At 41.3% G+C, this 21752-nt stretch overlaps 1 protein-coding gene across 1 annotated transcript; it reads left to right on the top strand.

Moving 5' to 3' along the window:
* Positions 1 to 4366: 4366 nt before the first annotated feature.
* RNF175 (ring finger protein 175) lies at positions 4367 to 21550 on the top strand. The gene is given in 6 exon segments (XM_009893765.1): positions 4367 to 4453; positions 17087 to 17245; positions 18038 to 18167; positions 19814 to 19935; positions 20436 to 20569; positions 21403 to 21550. Coding segments are annotated over 6 exon segments (780 nt in total).
* The last annotated feature ends 202 nt before the right edge of the window (positions 21551 to 21752 follow it).

Here is a 21752-nt window from a genome sequence, read left to right as displayed (position 1 = left end):
GCTAACACAGTGGACCAGAAGTCATCAACCTTGGTTCTTTGAAGTGATACGCACAGTAAAGACTGAAACTATACCGATAAGTGAAATAACCTGGTGGTCTAAGTGCATTTCCCAATAGACTCGTGGATCTATATCTACAAAAGTCAGCGTCATAATCAGCAATAAGTGGCAACCTTCCTCGTTATTTACAAAGAACTGCAGTGTAATTATTCACCCGGCTCCTATTGATTATAATAGGATTTGGCTGGGTAAATCCCCATGTAACTCTTTGAAAATTTGGGAGCTTTGGGGCAGTCGCTGCTCAGAGGCGCAAAACCGAACACAGATTCAGATGGAATGTGCTCCCTTCCGAACACAGCTAAAATGCAGCAGCAGCTATTGTGAGCCTTTGACTCTATGGCTGCTGTCTCAAAGCTGTTGTGAGGCAGAAACGCACCTCCCTGCAGCAGCAGAGCACAATGACCGTGTGCCTCCGGGACACAGGAGTGCTGGAGCACATGCTGAACTTTGAAGGCGTGTTTAATTCCCTTTGACTTCAGCAAGACTAAAGCACGCACACGACTGCTTCGTGGCAGGGATTTCAGCGTGTGACCCAGAATGTAAGGCATATGCCAAGGGTCCGGAGACCTCGCGGTGCCTTCAGTTGTCAGGTTTGAGCTGGGGAAGCTGCTTTGCATACACGCCATGCTGCTCAGCAGCTGCCTCCACAGCATGCCGTGGGCCGGCGTGCTCCTTGCCCACACCACAAAGGCTTTTGCAGCCACATGGCTTCACTCCCGTGAGTCACCCTCTCGACTTCAGTGGGAGCAACACTTGGCATCTCAGTGAGCGATAGCAAGACCAAGGCTTTAGATGCCGAGGCAAAAGACACAGTAAGTTGAACCACAGGCTGAGCAGGCATAAAGGGCTTGGGTTGGGCAAACTCTGCGCCGTTCACAGACTTCCTGCACAGGAGAGCAGCTCTAGCAAGGGTACATGCGTATCGCTCATTCCTTTGCTGTATTCTGACTGGAGTACACCCTTTATCCCCCAGTTGTGTTATCTACTTTGTTTAGCGCAGCACCACTTTACCCTGCTCCAGCTTCCTCTCCTGCTCTCTGCTGTCCTACCACTTTCTGAGCTTTCCTGCAAGCTAGCGCCACGCTACTTCGGTTGCCAGATTTTCAGTTTGCAATTGCATGGCATTCCACTCCCACTGGCCATGCCTTCCCAGAACTCTCACGCTCTCTGCTACTATTTTCCGAAGTGGTGATGCCTTAGACAACATAAACACCACCGGAGGCAAAACTAATGTTGCTTCTCTATGATAATTATTTCCCAGTTCTACAGAGGGACAGGTGCCAGATTTGCTGTTGTGTAAGACAGGTCTACATGTGTTGCCTTTAGCAAGAGTCCACTGACAGTCTTTCAAAACGTTTTATTGGTGCCTGAATTCTGGGGTCCTGGGATGATAAAGGTCTCACTGTTTTCATTTTACAAAATACGCGTTTTTAGACTTCCTTTTTCAGAAAAAAAAAAAAAAAAAGGAAAAAGAGAACCCTAATAGCTAAAAAACTAAAAGCAACTAAGACGAATTGTATTGTTATTGCAGAAAATTTTCTATTCCTAAACCAGTCACATCATGGGGGGAACAGGGGGACTGGCTCTTGGATTTTCATTATTTGAAGTAAAGAGATTTGCTTCACTAACTTTTGCAGATATGAGGAGAAACACATTTCCATGTCCTGCTTTACAGCAAATTAACTTACTATTTCTCCCTTGTCTGGTGTGCTTTGCTGCTTTTTAAAAGCACCTCCTTCACAAAATAAAAATGTTCTTATTTTATCTGACAATATCCAGAGGCTGGACATAAAATAGACAATGCACAGAGCACATTGTGTGCGTGCATGTTTCTGTGCATAGAAATTTGCACTTTTAATTTTAACCAGTGCAAATGACAACTAAAAGCAATAGCTTTTCAACTTCTGCAAGAAGAGGTCCCATTTTTGCATTTTACGGGGCAGTTAGAAAAACAAAATTTTATTGCCTGTGTAGGGGAACAATTTTCAGTGACTTAAGCTTACAGTGAAACCAGCTGATATCCATCTTGCTTTATCCATATTGCTTTATTCTTTGATCATAAATGTATCCAATGAATATTTTTATGTTATTTTACTTTCTTGGTAAATTGCGTGCATCATGAGATGTAAAAAAGTATACCAGTTACTATTATTTTCCTAATGGGTTTTCCTTTCAAGTACAGCATTGTATTGTAGTTATTGCATTGAGAATTTGCCAAAATTAACTGCTCCGGAGCTTCAGCCATTCTGACATTCCCACAAAAGTTCCAAGAAGGAAAAAAAAAAAAAAAAATCCTTTATTTTTTGCTTCCCAGGAGTCCCAGAATCCAGCCTAGTCAGCCAGAAAGAGTTGTTTCCTTCTAAGGCCAAAGCAGGACTTTTAAGTATATCAAGTTTATAAAAACATAGACGAATCCAGTAAAGCAGTCTTTAGGGGGGAGCTCAAAGAATTAAATTTAAAGTGTTTGTTGCATTCTGTTGAATGAGGGGGTAAAGTTAACAACTGACAGGGCTGTCTGGTTGTCAAGAGATTGAGATGGAAAAACAGGGCCCCAAATGTTAATTGCACATGTCATTTAAATAGCTATGATTCAGTTTACACTATCTTACACAGCTCCTTGGCTTTGATTAGATTTCTGCCAAGTGCTGTGAGACTCTTGTTTGATAAGTGTTATAAAGGTACAGTGTGTGCGTACTGAATGTGGGCACTATTTTTATGCAGAAACATTCCTCTGTTGCCTAGTCTCATTTCGGCTGCTTTTTAAAACACAGAAGAAACAAAGGGGAAAAGTAGGATAAAAATACATACACATTTTCCCTTGAATATTTCTGCTTTGTCACAGGTAAATGCACTTTAGCCTTCCAACTTTCACCAAAAGAGATCTTGCTGTTGCATTTTAAAGAGCCCTTGGAAAGATAAAGCTACTATTATAACAGAACAGTTTTTAGCTTATTGTGCAGGTTTTGCAGCATATCCTGGGTTAAATGGCCAGTATGGAAACTATACAACAAAACAGCATAAAATTATGACATGAAACCCACTATTATTTTTGTAAATAAAAAAATGTATGTGCTCATAGGGAAATATACCCCCATCCCACTATCCTCCCCAGGTAAGGCCTTTCCTTCCCACCAGTGGCTGATACTAATTAACTATATTACTGCAGAATTTATTCATGCACGTACTAGGGGCTGTACACAGGGAGAATTTTGTGGCACAGGCTGCACTGCTCTGGCTGGCAGGAGGTTCCAGCTGGAGAGTCACCCAGCTGGCAGGGAGCAGCTTGTGAAGCCGCCATACCTGACCAGCTCTCAGTTGCAAACCCCAGCAGCCCCATGCTGCTCCATACCCATGCAGAGCCTGGCCACCCTTGGGTTCCTGCAGGGCGAGGGTCAGCCCCTGCTTCCCTTCACAGGAGGACTGATGTCTGCTATGTGTGACCATGTACTAACTAACTACTAGTATGTCTCCCTCCATACAACAGAGACACACCAAACACCTCCTCCCACGCCATACAAAAAGCAAAGGACCATGTACAAACCCTCAGCACCTTGCCACTCAGGAATGAAGCACTTCATGGCCGTTCGGGACTTGCATGGGTGGCCGTCTCTTTGGGATCCTCAATAACAGACTTGGAAAGGGCCAGCAGAGCACACACCACCTCCATTTTGGTGTCTCGTGCATCAGAAAGCAAAATTAAGTAATTATCTGGCACCAACAAACAATGATAAAGTTTGATCAGCTGCCACCTTGGGATGCTTCGAGCAGTCTGCTCGAGGGATCTCGAACAGGCCACTTCCCCACAGCCGCTTGTCCAGCGCACAAAGCAATACAACAGTGCGAGTATTTAATGAAGACACATATGTCCTCTCTTGGGTTTAAAATGGGTAGTGGAGGTGGGAGAGGCCAATGGTGATGGTATGGGCTGCAGGCACCCAGCCAAGCATTGGGTGGATGGAGCAAGGCGCTGCCTTGTCGGCTCCCAAGGGCGTCCCGAAGCCATGCTACTGCTCAGCCCTGGGCTGGTGACAGTGATGCCACAAAACCTCGGAGCAAGAAAAACCCCAGACACTTTGTATAAGGCTTTTGTGATGCGGGCTGGGGGAACGAGGACGTGTGGGCAAAGCCGAGCTGGCCCTGGCACCCTCCCGCCCCAGCACTGGCATCCTGGGGCCTTGTGTGCCCCTCACTGCACCACCACCAAATGGCCACCCTCCAGTGCTGCTGTTGAGGGGCTGTGGGCTTGGACAGGCACCTGGAGGTGGCACCCTCCTTCCCGCCCGCAGCTGGGGGCACAGTTGCCAGCATGGCAGTGGTGTGGGTCCCGGAGGCCCAGCAGCAGGGCTGGCGAGAAGAGGAGGAAAAGGAAATCGGGCAGCTGAAGAGGGCTGCGGTGAGGGGTGTCTGGCTGTAGCCATGTGTGTGTCCGCATAGAGGGGTGTGTGTAAGAGGTGCATGTGGTGGTCGTGCGAGGAGGAGCCGCACATTCAGCCCCATTGCCCGCAGGCTGCCACGGAGCAGGGACCTCAGCAGCAGGCCAGGCACTCCCCAGGCCTCCACAGGATGGGGCAGAGAGAAACCCACCCCTAAACCCAGCACTCCTGCTCCAAAATACGGGGGCATTCGTGCTTCCCAGCCCACTGGCTTGGTGTCGCCCGCCTCTCCTGGCCCAGCTCAGTGAGGTCTGGCACCCCTCCACCTGCCCAACCACTCCTGGAGAGCGAGGCTGTCCGGCCCTCCTTCACCTCTATGCGTTTTTCCTTCCCTCTTGGAAAAATGGAGCCATCAAGAAACTTTCAACCTTCCCCTGCCCTCCTACATACAGCTTTTGCGGCATTTTACAACAGCTGGCACAGGGTGAGACGGTAGCTCTGGGTACAACATTATGCATTAATCATAATTGCTCTTCATTAGGAGTGCAGTAGTATGGAAAAAGCCCAGGCACAATTTTTGGGTGCATAGTGGCTAAAGCATAAAAAAGTATACATGGGCCTTCCCCCAACAACCTTGCCATCACTTTAAAACAAGACAATAAACTCTGGAAAGTTAGTACAGCACTGCAATAAAGATGAGATCAGTGATAATGATAAAAGTATTTAGAGAAATTGCTTTTTTTTCAAGATTTAAAAAAGAACCCAAAAACATAAACAACAGAACTCTCAGTAATCCAACTGAGGAAATTAAAATGCATGTCAGAGCAGCTTGGCTGCTCTGAAGCTTGTATTTCACCCCAGTGTAAATAAATCAGGATTTACCTGGACTGTGACAAGAAAATAGTCCTTCTACTCACATAAAAGCCATCCTTTTAAGCCAGTATTATTTTCTTGCCCAGTTTTGTACAGTTTTTGGTGGATCGTGAGTTTACACCTCATTAGCAAGTACTTTTTACCCAGCAGCCAGAAGGGAAGCCCTGACTGAACAAGTGGCATCTAGGCTTTATCCCTGTCTGCTGCTGACCAACGCTGTGTTTAGACAGGCGTTTTGCATTTATAGCAAATACTTTCTTGCCAGGTCACTGTTTGCCACTACTGAGGGGACGCTGGCAAGGGCAAGATCATGCCCACCGCCATACATTCACTGATCATCCGTTACATGCTGATGCTGCAGTCCCTAGCTGGATCTGAAACCTTTAATTGTGTTTTTCCTGGGGGCCAAATAAAACTTTCATATACCTTTGTCTACATGCTAAAACAGGGCTTTGCTGTCCTCTCCCCGTTGCCAGCACTCACGATAACTCTCCCTTGCTCCGATGCCACACAGCAGCCCCCAATGCTCTCCCCTACGTTGCGTACCCAACCTTCACGGCCAGGGTTCCTCGGTGTTACTACACCCACTGCTGCACACACAGCACTGTGCAGTACTTGCCCCTAAGCATTGTATTTCTCCATGTATACACTACTTTTGTTCTTCATTTTCCCAACCCCTGCACCATGAACTGCAGCACCCAGGTAGCAGCATCTCACGGTACTTTACTTAATCTCTCCTGTCCAGTTCTTCACCCTATGGAGAAAGCCCATCCTAGCTGCCTTGTGACAAGCCTCCACCTGCTGTCCTGGTCTTTGCCTTGTGTGGCACAGCCACCTAGTACAGGGCAGCTGTCATCACCAAGCCATTGCCACCACCGTAGGGGAGAAGGAGAGCAATCGGAGGTTAATAAGGGAAGTCTGGAGATGCAAGGATTCATTTGGCTGTGCAGTATCCAAAATAAAGCTAAAAATACTGCATGGGCTGTAATTTTGTTTCCATTTTTTAACCACTGCCAAATCCAAACTCTGGCACAGGTAGGCTGATACTTAAAGAAAAGGTGTCATTATCAGTATGCGTTGGGGAAAAAAGTAAAACCAGCAACAACAACAAAAAAATCAGTATTTTGCACAAGTTCTTCACTTTAGTAAGTTGGAAAGAGGTATACTAATAGAATATGATAAAATACTAGCGAATGGTCCACTGTCTTTGAAATAAAACTAGTTTTATTTTTAAGGCCCAGTAGCCTTCCTCTTAACTGGTCCTCAGCTTGCTACAGAGTCAAAATGTTACCACCTACAATGTTGAGAGAAGTGAGATCTAAACTATCCCAAGTGTATTTCCAGTTTTATTGCATAGTAACAACAGATATCAGGTTTGATTAGCAAGATATGAATGCGTTTTCAGAATCTGAAAATTCTCAGTTACTTCCTAGCTGGTAAACAAATAAATAATGCAGTGTGGATTGAAATGCATCTCTACTTTGAGCTACATAACGTAATTGTTGCAATTTAATTCAGCTCTGATGAGATTAGAGTTTGCAGATGGGTTAGTCCAGTACTTTTGTAAAGGTACATTAGCATACATATGAACTACAAAAGCAAGTCTCCATTTTACAGTATTTGATGACTAAGATTAGAATGTCAACTCCTTTACCTGACTCTGCAGAAGTATAGTGAAGACTTTTTTCTTTTTTTTTTTTCTTCTTTTTCTTTTTTTCCCCCATTATTCCCTCAGTTTGATCGTCATGACCTCCAAGGGCAAGAGATCAGGAGCCACTTGCTCTGTGGCTGACAGAAACGGAAAAAGAACCCGAGAAAGCAGAGAGGCAGCTGGGCTTCTAGATGGGTTTGAAGTTTCTGCTAGGTGCAGCTGTATCATTCGGAACTTAAATTCTTCTAAAAGTCTACATTTTGCCCCAAGTGAATGGTGACTCAGATTCCCTGTTTCTCCTTTAGACAAGTACAAAGTGCCACACAGTTACTTCAGGCAGATGGTAAAACTGTAGCATATCTCTCAGTACGCAGAGCAAAATGCAAGGGCACATCACCCATAGGGCTAAGATGTACACGGCAAAAGCCAACATAAAGGGGTACCCTGACACTTCAAGTTATATTAACAACAACAACCACCACCACCAAACATGGACATTTCAACTGAAAAACAACAAACTCTCATAAAAATTTGAAAAACATATCCCCTTGAGTTTTATAATTTCTATAGAAAATTTAAAGACTTATTTAGAGAATTGGAAGATTTTGAAGGAAAAACAAGAACTAAACACCATTTTTGATAATGACCTTTTCTGACAGAAACCAGTTTGGAACCAGAAGTACTACCTTTAGACTTCAATCAATACCCTCGAATTCCCCCTTTCAGCCATTTTTGTGTGAGCTATACCACAGGCTTTATGGTGTATCCGTACATCTGCCTAATTAGAGTAGCTGAAAGATCAGACCTACACCTTTTTGATTAAGCCTAGGAGACATTTAATTTGAACCTCAGCTTGCTAATTTTGTTGCAGTGATTTTGTCCCCGTGTACTGAAGAATAAAAAGAGAATTCACTGCTGTAGGAGGTCCAGAGGGCCAGTGAAATTTCCATCCATTCCCATCAGCTGGACTGAGCCCTGAGCAGCCTGATGTCCTTAGTTTTATTCTGCACTGAAGGTTGGTCCAGACAACTGCCAATGTCCCTTTTGGCTAAAGTTACGCTATAACTGTAGGTCCGTAGAGTACATCACCCCCACAGCCCCCTGTTGGTCAGTCACCCCGAGAGAATACGTTAGCTGCACCCATTGTATATCGCAGCCATTGATACTATGTGACCGCCATCCTCTGCATAGCTGATGGTTTCTAAGGAGCTTCCAGGTGAGAGGGGCAGAGGGAACTTGCCAACCTGTCTGGCAACTGACAGGACGGAAGGGGTGGTGAGGGTTAAGAGAAGAAAACCCATCTGGCTGCTCACGGTGAAGTTATAATATTTGTTTTGAATGTGTTTCAGGAAAATGATTTATTATCAACAGAGGAACAATGGAAGTAAGTTAATTTACATGCTGCTTGCAAATGTTTTGTTAAATGATTGTTTTGTTGAATATACATTTATAGCGATACCAGAAACATTTTGTTCACAGAAGCGTAGTTAGCAAAGAATCTTCTTTTCTTGAAAAGTTTTACTGGAACTTTTTATTCTGTCAGTTTAATCAGTTCCTCAGCAAAACAAAATAGGGAACAGCTTTATAGCAATCATTACGGAGATTGCTGTAGTAGTACAATGTTTTTGTCTAGGTACAACAAATATAATGCTTCCTGTCCTTGCAAGTCTAATATAAAGAAACCGTCCTTTAGCCATCATTTTAATGTCTGCTTGAGGGGAGTGGGGTGAAGAGGAAAAGCTTGTTATCTCCCTGTTGCTGCCTTCCCTTTTCTTAGGATGCACATTAATTATGCTATCTCCAGCTACAGCCTTGGCCCACCAGCGTGCCCACCGCCAGTGCGCTGCCCATAAGGGGGCACCCTTGATTGCGGCCTGAGGGACACCAAGTGCCATGAGCTGCTTCGAGATTCTTAATGCAAGCACGCTGTTGGCAAAGGTGTCATGCTCCGTGGTACTTGCATAAAGCTGGGAAAAAAGACATGTTTGACATTGGTATGGGTACCTGCTTTTCAGTGCTGTGGCGTCTAAGCACAGCATCCACCGTGTAGCCATTTCTTTGTAAATGGAAGAAAGCATGGCTGCTGTGGCACTTCAGCTTCAGAAGAAGGGGTGGGAAAGAAGCACAGGTTTTAAACCCATATCCAGCTTTCCGCAAAGTCAAAAGTTTTACTTGGATTCAAAGTCTGGCTAACATGGGATAGCAAGTAATAGCAGCAAAGAATGGCTTCGGGCTTTTGCATAGTTCCTTGCTCAAATCTGGATCCCAACTGGTTTAACACTGGCTGTGTCTGAACAGAGTGGAGGCTGCCCACCAGCCACTATGACACAAGGTCTTGATCTGCAGATCACTCAGGGCAGGCATCAACGAGAACATGCTGCAGCTCCCTTCCAGCCCATGTGCACGGGGTTTCTCCCTAAAGGGACCAGAGCATGTAAGGGGAAGGGAGACAGTGTGTGTCTGTCTCTTTAGCTGTGTTTCAGGGTGCAGTTGGGGCACACACAGATCTAGTAGCCAGGGGATGCTGTTGAGTCCTGGAAATGTAGGCCCAGCAAGCTCCACATCACAGAAAAATGAACATCCGGGTTAATTTGTGTCAAGCTCAGGTGGAGATCAAGATTCTTACTACAGTGGCATGAGGATCCAATCTAACACAGAAGCTCAGTCAGCTTTATTTATGAAGGAGGCTGATTTATAGGTCCAAGACAATTCCCTTCTTTCTTAGGCGCTCAAAAAAACTCTCATTAACTCTAGAAGGAAGATAAATGCCACCTACAATTCTCACTTTACAGGGAAGAAAGGTGAAACAGAGGTTTAAGCCCTCCTCAGAGTTTGCATTTACCTTGGGCTAAAAGATTATGTGGGGCTCAGATCTGCAATTATGAAATGTCTGCTTAAAATTCATAAGCACTATGTATTTGTGGCTATATTTATGTTCAGGACTGAGTTAGTAGAAAAAGAAAAGAAAAAAAGATTACTTTAAATTTCCTTTTTAAGGATAATAGTTCCAATAGTAGTGGTTAAGACATTATCTTTCTCAGGTAACAATTAAGAGTCATGACATACTCTTGAGAGTTTATGCCTAGCGAGACAACGGAGTCTCTGTGGAAAGCAGGAAGCCATAGCTTTTGGTCAGGTGGACAATAGCTTTTACATAGGAAGTAAAAACCATTTGTGTTTTATTTTCTGTGTGTGCATACTGATGCTGTGGCTACTCTTTAGTAGGTTAAACCTTTTAAGGAAGAGGCTTTGAGTTTTCAAACAACTATCTAATAACAGACTAGGTAGGAGAACAAAGTCACTACCCTTATCTAGCTGAAGTAATGCTACAGATAGTTTACTTAGAGAATCCAGGGCCCTATTCATCAAGTTACTCACGCTCATGCCTAATTAGAGAGAAAGCTTGCCTTGTGGTTAAGGTGCTAAAGCTTGGGCTTGTGGTGATTCAGCTTACTTCCTTTCCCCTGCCACAGACTTGTCTGCAAACGTGAGAAAACTAGAGTGATATGATTTCCACCCCCTGACCTCCCTATTCAATAGTTTAAAAAAAAGTTAGTCATCTCAGAAAGGGACAGTCCTTAAAAACCAGTGTGAGTTTTAGGTAAATGTTAAACAAATAATGACAATTACACAGATATCTCAGACAGGCAGAGTTTTAAGCACACAAGCAGTTTCTTAGCTTTTCCCTCTTCATCAGCTGATGAGTGCCCTAAGGCATCTGTAGATTGAAATCCAGGTTGTTGTAACCGAACTTCTTAACACCAGTGACATCAATAGCTGTCATGATCAATACTTTATCCCTTGACAATTGTTTCTGAGACTTCCTGATTTGACAGGTCTGTTAAACACTAAAGAATGAAACCTTGATGCAATTCACAAAAACTGTTTTAGGATATAAAAACAGCCTGATCTGTGACAGCTTTACTGTTAGTGGATTTTCACAGTGGCATAAAATGGCGATACAGAGGTTGTGAAACAGGCTCATCAGCTATACTTTACAGAGTTAGGAACAGTGATGGCAACATATATGCAGGTGAAGTGTCTAATGAAGTCACAGGAAGCACAGCTCAATGAGGATTTTAGCTTCATGTCACTAACTCTCTACCTTTACACAGACACACCCCTAACCCTGAGCATGTGTAGTACAATCATATATGATTTACTTTACCATTATGTTCTCTTTAACTTCTCTTCTAGACTGGTTCTGCTGTATCGTTCAATCATTTTATGTTCACATTAATGTCTCAGTTCAGAGCTTTTCAAGTATTTCTTTCCTATCAATTTTTGCCTTACTGATATAAATGTCAACAGACATTTATAATAAAGAACAGAACGCTGAAGTGACTGAAGTCACTCAGACTGTCCATGTCTTTGTTTTCCATTGAAAATAATTTGCATGAGACTGGTACCGAATCAGTGCTGAAACACTCTTGAACTCTAAGTATGCATACAATGATGACCAGCTGAGAAGGTCCCTGTCTGCATGGGAAAGCCTGTGGGAGTCTAAGCAGCATGCACTTAGTGTTGCTTTAGCATTATCCTGCTTAGCAGTACTTGAAGTTAGTTAATGTGTACTACATCGACTTAACCTCTGTCAAAATGCCAATAGCTTACACTTGTTACAGTCCGATTACTTGTGTAACTCAGTCTTCAGCAACTGAAGCTTCATTCCCCACTATTAGTTTACAGCAGCCAGTCACACCTATGAAGTGACATAGCCAATACGGAAAAAATATAATTTTAAACGCATTTAGCCTAGTTTAGGGAGGCTCCAGTACAGCCGCAACCATCACGACGCTTTAATAAAGACTTTGTGATGGTTTTTGTGTTTTTGCAGTGCATTTTAAAATAGGCAAAGCATCTGCACCAGAAGCATGTCAGGGCCTCAATTTTTAGTGCACAGCTGTGTGGCTGCAGTGCGACCACCTTCTCTAGTAAAAAAGGAACTGAAGCAGAGCCTCTTTCAGTAAAAATAGAAGCACCAGAAGCTAAAGTTCACTTTGCACTGAGGTTCTGCTTCACGCTCTGTTTAGTTGGGAGAGTAATATATTCTCACACCTACCATCTATGTCTGAAGTTACTTTGTAACAGTGAACACTACTCACAGTGGGTCTCTGCCAGTAGATGATTTATTGCACTTACTCCACATTAGCTAACTTAAGAGTTTGTCACCAAAACAACTTATAAGTTTGTGTATTAAGTTATAACTGCCCTCATGTTTCATATCCAGATACTTTTGTATAGTTTTTGAACACACTGTTGATCCCGTCATATTTGCTTGCTTTCTTTAAAAGCATGTCATGCAGCAATGTTAAAATTACAAATTTCTACCAGAGCAGTGACTGCCAAAATCCAATCCACTGTACTTCAAATACTAACAAATAGGACAAATATTAAGAATCAAAGTTGGACGATTAATGAGGTCCTTACACAAGACAGCTGAAAAATAAGTAGTATGCATTGTTGCATCAGATAAAGAAACCTTCTGATTTAGGAGTAGAAACTGTAAAGGTGGTCACATTTAGGAATTAAACAACTTAATGCAAACAGGAAACTGCCTACTTGACATAAAAACAAACAAACAAACAAAAGAATAATCTACTGCTCCCCTAAGTACAGGCAGGTCTAGACCTCTGCATTACAGTTCTGCCAGGTGGCAGTTATTATGCTTGTGTTCATGTGCATATCATTTTTGTTTGATTTGGTAGGAAACACTTAAATAAGTCAAAATTTGAAAACCAACCACATGGTCACTAAAGAGAAAACAGCCTTCCACTTTTGCTTGCTTACACATTTCTCTTACTTGCCATCCAGCTTTTGACCATTCCATTTATGCCTGTGTAGTTCACATACAGGTTATGCACAGCAGTGTCTAACACTTAAGAAACCACACACTTTCTCCTGTTTGTAACAACATGCTTGCATCTTTATGAGCAAAAGAGAAAGGAAATCAGATGAAGAGGTAGAACACATTCTTTTCAATGGGAGGGGTAAACCTAATGCTCCTTTTCTCTGAGAAAAACCTGCTTTCTTTTCTATTTTCTGTCCCAGGAGATCAACAAAACAAGCAGCCAGCCTTCCATTATGTATTCAAAGGCAGCATCGGCTAACCTTTCTGTCTGATTCTGAGGTCAGGGTGGACGTTTGCATGTATGCATCCCTGCTCTGGATACTCACACTATTCTCAGGCATAGTAAGAGCTCAGAGAGAATTGCACAGTCCTGTTAGTAGAAATAAAGCAAAGAATTGCAGTGATTGACTCCCTCCTTCCCCTTCAAAGTGTTTTGCAAACACATAAAAAAGAAAAGTTTGGTTTCTTTTTGAAAGAAAAAGGAAATGAAGGTCAAAAGGAGCATAAAATCAGCCCTGCATGGAAAGGGCATTCATTAGCTTGCTCAAAAAGAACAAAAAATAAAAAGCAGCAACTACTTACTAGATACAAGAGAAACAGCAACAGCCTGTAGCTTCCAAAAGGGCCTTATCCAGGCTTATCGAGAATGTAAAATGTCTCCTGGAAAAAAAAAAAAAAAAGGCATGCTGGGGAAGGCTCCTATTTCAAAGAGGCAAGAGCAAAAAAGTTGCAGCAAAGCAACCAAGGCTCAGCTGTGGATAATTTTGGCAAGATGGAAGAGTTTGTCCTTCACCAGATGGCTACATATAAAGTAACATGGGTGTGACCCTAGCACAGAGGGGAGGGGAAAAAATAAGAAGGTTTTCTTGTAAGTTCTTGGCCTGAAATGAAACGTAGGCCTCTCTGACAATTGTGTTTTTTCTTCTAGGTGGTAGTTGACAGTTTTGGGTTAACTTCCATATGATGGGGAAGCAGATTAGAGAAAATGATCATTTCTCAGTTACTTTTGAGAATTTTGTTATTGTTGTTTGAGATTTTCAAAAATAAATATGGAGCCTGCGTTATGCTAATTCACATTGTAAAAAGCCTGTTTTTCAATAAGTTTGCATCTGTGTTCAGGTAACACTCTCATTTCTCCACTTGACTCACAAATTTTACACCCCTCTAATTCACTGAGGTGGAGACAATTATGTGCTTGCCACTATATTACGTGCTCTGGGACATGGGGTAGCAATGAAGAATCCCAGTCAGAGAGTTACCATCCTTGAAAAACCATTTCTATGCTATCCACTTTTCTCAACACAAAGTCTGGAGTCTAGCATATCAAATGGGAAAGGAAGGAAAAATCTTATTAGTGTTCTGACTCTGTATTTTCCCAAAAGAAATTCTGGCTATCAGGTACTCAGCTGATTCTTATAATGGAATTTGCTTGCCCTTGGAAGTTGTCCATTGATGAAAATTAAATAAATATGATATATGTGGACAAAATTGTTCTCCCCTGGCATAATAGAAATCTTAAAATATCTGAGATAGAAAGGCAGATTTGTCATGGTCTCAGAACAATGTCAAACACAAAAGCCTTTCTTCTGGTCCCATAGGTGGTTGCCCATTTTACTGATTGTATATCTTGTATCATGTAGCAGTCATGTAATGAGAACTTACTTTGGAATATAGTTGAAAAATGAAGCAGCATAGTTATGACTGCATTGATTTCTATACCTAAGTAATGAGGCAAATCTTGAAAATAAGGTTGGTGGATTTACTTAATATAGAAATCCCTGCCAATTTCCAATGTACTATCCAAGTATAAGCATATTAATTTAAACCTTAAAAAAACCCAAACAGCTGATTTATTCTTTCTTTCATGCATATGTTTTTGAGTATTTGAATATGTCTGCATCAAAAGAAACTAGATTTTTAGAGAGCCAGTTAGCTTACGTTGCCAAGTTAACGAGTTCTGGTAAGGTCAGTCTGTCACAATAAATCTAATTATTACACTGTTATTTTCTTTATGTATGCAGTTTTCACCATATGCTTTAAGATGGAAAGGGTAGTGGAACAATGCTGTTCTCTTGTATTTGCTGGTGACAGGCATTCTTACTTGCTCAAAGTGGGGGGAGCATTGTGACGGAAGCAGAGGACAGATGGACGTTTTTCAGTTGGTGCTTGTATGACCTATTTAATCTGCACAATTAGAAAATAAGAAAGTTGTCTATGACGCCGATGCTGACTTCATTTCTAGGTCTTTTTGAGCTCATTTAAAGTATGGTAATGAGAAAAACATTTTACCTTTGGGCAGCAATCTGATTTGTCAGGAAATTCCTCTTGCTATGATGGGTGGATGAGGAAAATTTGGAATAATATGATCCAGATGTTAAAGCTCCCATTTAGCAGCGATGCAGATGTATTATTTTATGGAATTGTCCAGATGGTGACCTTCCAGTATTAATAATGAATCGATACAGGGGTTTTCATCTGTATGACTTGATTCCTATCTTTGTCCTCATTTACATGACAAAATACTCATGCATTTCACGTAGAGGCTGATAATATTAAAATTAACAACATGGAAGACATAAAAAATCAATAAGGAAATCTGATACAATTATTGCAAACAATATATATCAATTGATCTGATAACACCATCACCCAAGAGCAGGTTATGATACCTTTTTTTTCATTTTGCAGCTAACACGATAACAAAGAGCTCTTGTAGATTTGTATTAGAACATAGGCACTTTACTGAAGATGTGTGCCCATTGAGTTTTGGCTTTGCCACTCAAATTCAGACTTTACTTTCAATTGACTGAAAAAAAGCAACCTGCAGTATGTAAGCGTATCGGGCAGGGATCACATTGGACAGTAGCAACGTAGGCAGGTGACAGGGAACCTCCTTTGGTGGCCTCTGATGAAGGCCAGGAGACCTCAGCCTGTGCATCCAGGGATGTGTAGGAACCACTGACTTGTGGCATACCAGAAGGGCTGCATGGCACGGAAGCAGCTCTGTCACTTTTATGGTCACAAGTAGCAGACTGTGGTCCCATAAAGCCAAGACTGTGGGGTGGAGAAATGCATAACAGTGATGTGATCTAATGATGCTGTGTGGTTATCTTTCTGTTAATTTATTTTAACTTATATTGTCAAATACCAGTTTGCTCAATGGTTGCATCCTTTCTGGGGTTTGAGGGGATTTTTTTTTTTTGGAGAGTTACTCCTTTTCCTTAAGAGAAGAATCTAGTCCTGCTTCAATTGAAATCTGTCAAAACTATGTAAGGGTTCACAAGGAGCAACACACATTCCTTCAGAATTCCATTTTTTGGGTTACAGAAAGAGATTCATCTTCTGTAGAAATAGCTTATTACTCTAGACGGATTGTGCTTTTTGTTTGATTTTAAAAATTCCCCCTGCACCAAATTTGAAAACTGTCTCCCTTCAGGTTTTTTTCTTTTCAGTAACATTTCTGTAAAGACGCAGGAGATAACTCTGCAAACACATATTAAAGTCAGTCTTGCTTTATCCTTGCTATCATCAGGCTTCCATGATCCCAAATCCATGGTTTATCAACGTGATCATGGAGAGAACTGGTATTATAGGGCTTTTGACTGTTCAGTGGGTTTCAAACATTTGCTTATTGGAAAAGAAGTAGAATATTTCCTCACTGCAGGTAATCTGAATAAACATACATCATTAAACTTGATATCATTCAATTTACAAAAAAGGCTTAAAAGTTTAAGCCACAGCATTTTGTTGTGCTGTAGAAAGAGTTCTTAAGAAAAACCTGTAGTAGTGTGGTCATGTGACTGAGCAGCATCTCAAATTAATGCAGCCGAATGTGCCTTTGAAAGTTCGTAAGAGCAGCTGTAAGGCTTAAAGGCCAAACTGCCTCCATCGATTTCAGAAAACTTGCTCCCGAAGCTTTAGACCTACAGTCACCATATATCATTTGAGTTCAAAAATAAACTTTAATGTCTTTTTCAATAGGATTAATTCTGTCAATAGACTGGTTCAGTTTTTGAGCATAGGATGTGGTGGTCTGATGAGTTGTATCTCAGTGTTACAACCATTTGCCACACTGGGTTTACTAATTATTTACAGGGTGCAAGGCAGACTAACACCGATATTCTAGGGCCAAAGGCCCTCCTCTGTGTCAGATGCTGTATAGTCACATTTTTTTGTATGAGTTTTAAAGTTTGGCAATCTGTTTAACAAACCTAACCGTGTGAAATGAAACCATAGGATGTCATTACTATGAAACGACTGTCTCAATTTTGCAAACAGTTTGTCACACTACTGGAGATGTGCATTGTTCCTCTTTGTTTTACCATCAGACTTTACTGGTGGTGATCCCTGTCCATGTGAGGAATTCTCTTAGTTATTACGTGTTACACCGCTTTCAGATCAACCCACAAGCTTCTCTCGGGAAGAACACCACAGGATGTCCTTTTTTGTTGGTTTTGCCTTGGCTTTGGGATTTTTTTGGTATTGTTTCTTAAAGGAAACCTGTAGAAGTAGAAGAGCAAATAAGAATTTCCCTGGAACAAATCTTCACAGATTATGAAAAGGGTGACAAGCAGTTGCATTTGAAGGAATCTTCCAACTGCAGTATAAATAAGTTCCTCGAAACCAGTGTTTGTCAAACACAACATGCAAATAAAAAAGTATTAAAAAAGAGTTAAAATTAAATTCATTCCATCAGTTCCATCTTGGTTTTTCATTCTTCAGACTCTTACCACCAGCAGTCATCCCAGCTGTTACTGAGGCTGAAGAGCTAGACTTAGTATATATACCAAATAGTCTGAATTTATCCCTCAGAGCCTCCTCTGCCTCCCTAAAGAGAGGTCTGTAGTCTTCCTTCTCCAGTCTTCTGATACCCTGGGCTTGCAAAGACAATTACTGTAGTGGTTCAGAGATTGCTTCTGCTAACTTTTAAGTATTTTAGACAAATTTAATTGGTGGTATACTAACCTGACTATATCTAACTTACCTCAGTTGTTTTTACCTGTTCTTGTCCTTTTCTGACCTATGTCTCCCTCCTTTACAATTCCCAACTGTTAGTTTTAATTATGTTAGCAATTTGTTCACAATTACCATTACACTTTTTTATTCACCTTTAAGTAAGGGAGAAATATGGAAGTGTAAAACTTCTATTTAATTTCTATGAATACTTCAGTAGAAGCTCCGTAGGTGGCATTTTGTGCCACTCTGCAAAATATACAAGGTCTCAAGCAGTTGTTCTTTTCTCTTATCCATAGGTTGATCTACAAATGGTTCCTCTTGATCTATAAACTGAGTTGTGCAATTGGAATTGTGGGTGATGTAGCCATAATATTTAGCATGCATGGATTTAATTTATTCTTTAGGTAGGTATCTTCAGGTAAAATGGGGATTGGCAACTGATTTCCTATTTGATAGATTTTACTTTGCAGTGAAATTGCTCCAGGCTGGTCTCTTCACTACCCACCCCAACATATGAAACCCGTTTTACGTTGTGTAGCTGTAGGTTCTCTTACTTCTTGATTTTTATTACTGCATAGTTGGCCTGAAGTTTGTTGTTTAGTCATCTTACAACTTGTGTTTGTGGTGTGAAGAGAGGAGGGGAAAAACCTTAAACTTCATACAACCACTGTGTTCACTCATTTAATCCCCTAATTAAACTGCTGAGTTAATCCTCAGTCTTTCATCACCTGAAGGAGATGAGACATAAAAAGTCTTGACGTAAAATATAAAAATAAATAAGCACATTCATATCAAAACCACAGTATAATTCTGATAATTATGATTTCCCACTCTACAAGTCTGTAATGTTGCTAGCGGGTTCTCCTCTTTTTATTTTGACTATTGCCAATGACAGTACTGTATGTCCAGATGATTCTTGACCTAACCTCTTAATCCAGCTAGACTTTTTGCCTGGGTAGGATTTGAATTTTCTTTATGTTTGTCCAGGATTGCTGTCTGACTAGCAGCCCACTCAGAGCTACTGTGCTGGACTCTGCTTGAGGCACCATCTGATCAGAAATTCCAGGGATTCCTCAAGAACATGTAGGTCAACTACATAATGCATCTGCTCTAAGTCCAACACTTCTTGGAGGTATTGGAGATACTGCATATATGTAAATCAGATGTTCCTTTAAGTGTCAGATTTATTGCCCATATATTGTATAGCTGATTAACCCAAAAGTACATAGCTCTGATGGCAAATTCTTGGCAGAAACTTTGCAGTTTTGTGTTACAGATACTGTTAAGCTTTATGCTGTTCAGGTATTTTGTTTAACCAGCTAAATTTCCCCATCAGTGTATTTTAAAGACATAACTACAAAATTTGTTAGCCCTGTTTTAAAGGATCTTACTTTGTCCCCTGGTCCAGCAGAAATGATAAATTCTTTTCAGTGTCGAGGAACTCCAGTTTTACAAGTATTTGGTAGCCAAGTTTCTGTCTCCCAAGACCTGTAAAACTTACAATCTCAGAGACACAACAAGAGATGTTAATATTTTTGCAGACTCCATTGGGTTGGGTTTTGGGGGGGTAGGGGGCTAAATACCACTTGCTGCAATTTAGCAAAGATTTTATGATGAGGAATTTGTATTCAGGAGGACAGTGGGCTTTTTCAGCTACAGAAACTTAACATTTCTTTGACTGGCATCTTACACCTTATTGAGATTTGGCTGCTCTTGTTGCTTCTGCAAAACAATTAAATATACCTAATTGTTCTGCAGAATAAGACACTAAGCAAAATCCCTTTCTATAAGAAAATGTATCAGCTTGGCCTTCCAATAACAGAGCTGAGTAGCTGTAGCTCCAAAAGCAGTTCATAGCCTACTTTCAACATTGCTTGCCATCAAGCATATTCAAGTATGAGGTTGTCTGCTGCTACAAAAGAAAATGAAACTAAACTTGTAGTTTAAAGGAAGCAGGAGCCAACGGGAGTAAAAATCTTCTTGATATTGTATTCTGGCATTTTGGTCAAGAACAGACTCACCTGAGTACTCTTCTGTTGTTTTATGATGGAATCAAGCCTGATGACTCCACAGATTTTGGTGTGATGCTGCTTTTTTACAGACTGTACTATGGAGCGATGGAAAGAGAATTTGCATACATTTGTTCCGACTACATAGCTTCCACCATTGGTGTAAGGGCTGGGGATCATCGTCCTGAATACCACTTGCAAGGACTGGGAGTGAGCTCTTGAATCTCTTGTGCCCCTCGGTTCGTGAGAATAAGGTCTACTGGATACTCTTGCAGTAAACTAAAGAGACTACAACATTGTCCTAGTTGCCATAGGAAGACAAGCTTTTTACTTCCCCGAAGTCCATGAAAGACTCTTCTTGCCCTTTCCTTTTTATAGCTCTTGTCTTTCCAAATAAGGTGATTACCTCAGCACAATTCTATTCTGTCCCAGTTACTTAAAATCAAGCAGACGGTTTCCTAAGTTCTTGTGTCAGCAATAAGATTTTAATTATTCTTGGTAACTCTGTGCATCTTGGCACTAGTAAACTAAGACAACTGTGGCCTTTTTCATGCTGTCCTTATCTCTGATGGCACTTAAAATGTGTTTATGCATCCTTGACTCTAAGCAAATATTTTGTTGTTCTTTGGCTTTTTTTCTTCCTGTAAGCTCAATCTTGATAGTTTTACAACATCAGTGGCATACCAACAAGAAATTTTTCCAATGACATCTGCGCAGTCTGCAGGCAGAATTTTTTTGTGCATATAAATGAAGAAGGGATCATTGAAAATACCTACCAGCTGTCCTGTAATCATGTGTATCCTTTCCATGTAATTATGGAGCTGTTGTTTTCTCCTCTTTTATGCCGCATTAGAAAATAATAACAACAGCAGTAAATACCAAGCAAAAAAGGAACCAAAACCACATTCAGAAACTACATAGCACAAAAGCAAAAATAGGAGCATGAAATATATTTCAGTTCTCTGACACAGATTGAGGCCACGCAGCTTTTTGACAGACAAACTGATGCAAGAATGGCTGTAACCCTACAGTTTCGGGCCTAAACCCACCTTCCAGGTACTTCATGCCCAGCCTGTGTGGGTGTGCCTGGACGTATGTTAGACCGGGCACGCTGACCCCTTGGTCAGGTGTGCTAATTCAGGCTCCTGTGCACTGCAGAAGATTTCCTCCAGCTGTGCCTGGGGCTGTGTTTTCTGGGTAGTTTTAAGGCAGATGTGGAACCCTTCTCAAAAGGTGGCATATAACCTGGCAGAAGACCCAGTGTCGCACACTCAGGGGTACCAAACAACTCCACATTTTGCATTCCGGAAGCCAAAAAGAAAGGTATCACATGCGTGCTGGAACATTGTTACTAATCACACTCTTCTGCAGTTCATCAAAGTCTCCTGGCTTCTTATGAGCTGGAAAATATGAATACCAGTCTGGATGTTCAGGACATTGGATTCAACTTTAAAATAATTCTAAATATTCTAAATATTTTAAGTAATTTGAAACCGCTCGTTTATAAAATAAGGCAGTATCATAATCAGTCATTAAAATTACCTGTTGATGGTTTCACTAGATTTGCAGATGTATGCACTGGGCTTTGTTTATATTTGAAAGATTCCTTAACAATACACCTGATACCAGGTTTCATGAATCCTGCATCCATGGTTGGTGCATTACTGGCAAGAAACAGACTTCCCCATACTTTGCTGAGACAGTTGATTTGAAGAGAATGCTGAGTAACCCATATATCCTCTCCTTAACAAGTGTGCTTTTGATTTGGATTTTCTAAACCGTATCTTGATTACGTACTAATACTTGTTTTGATCTGCAGTGGAGGGATGAGATGGCCACATTAAATAAATGGGAAACCAATTATTATTAAGGAAAAATTATACTTAGGGAAGATGATAGCTCTGTTTGGTTTTATCTTATCTAAGACCCCAAGCAAGCTAGAAAAGTGCATATATATTTTCCTCCTTGATTTTAAGACA

This window comes from Charadrius vociferus, unplaced genomic scaffold (assembly GCF_000708025.1).
Source record: "Charadrius vociferus isolate BGI_N301 unplaced genomic scaffold, ASM70802v2 scaffold59, whole genome shotgun sequence".
NCBI classification, from domain to species: domain Eukaryota; kingdom Metazoa; phylum Chordata; class Aves; order Charadriiformes; family Charadriidae; genus Charadrius; species Charadrius vociferus.
Note: the sequence above shows the minus strand (reverse complement) of the source record. Positions and strands in the feature narration are given on the sequence as shown.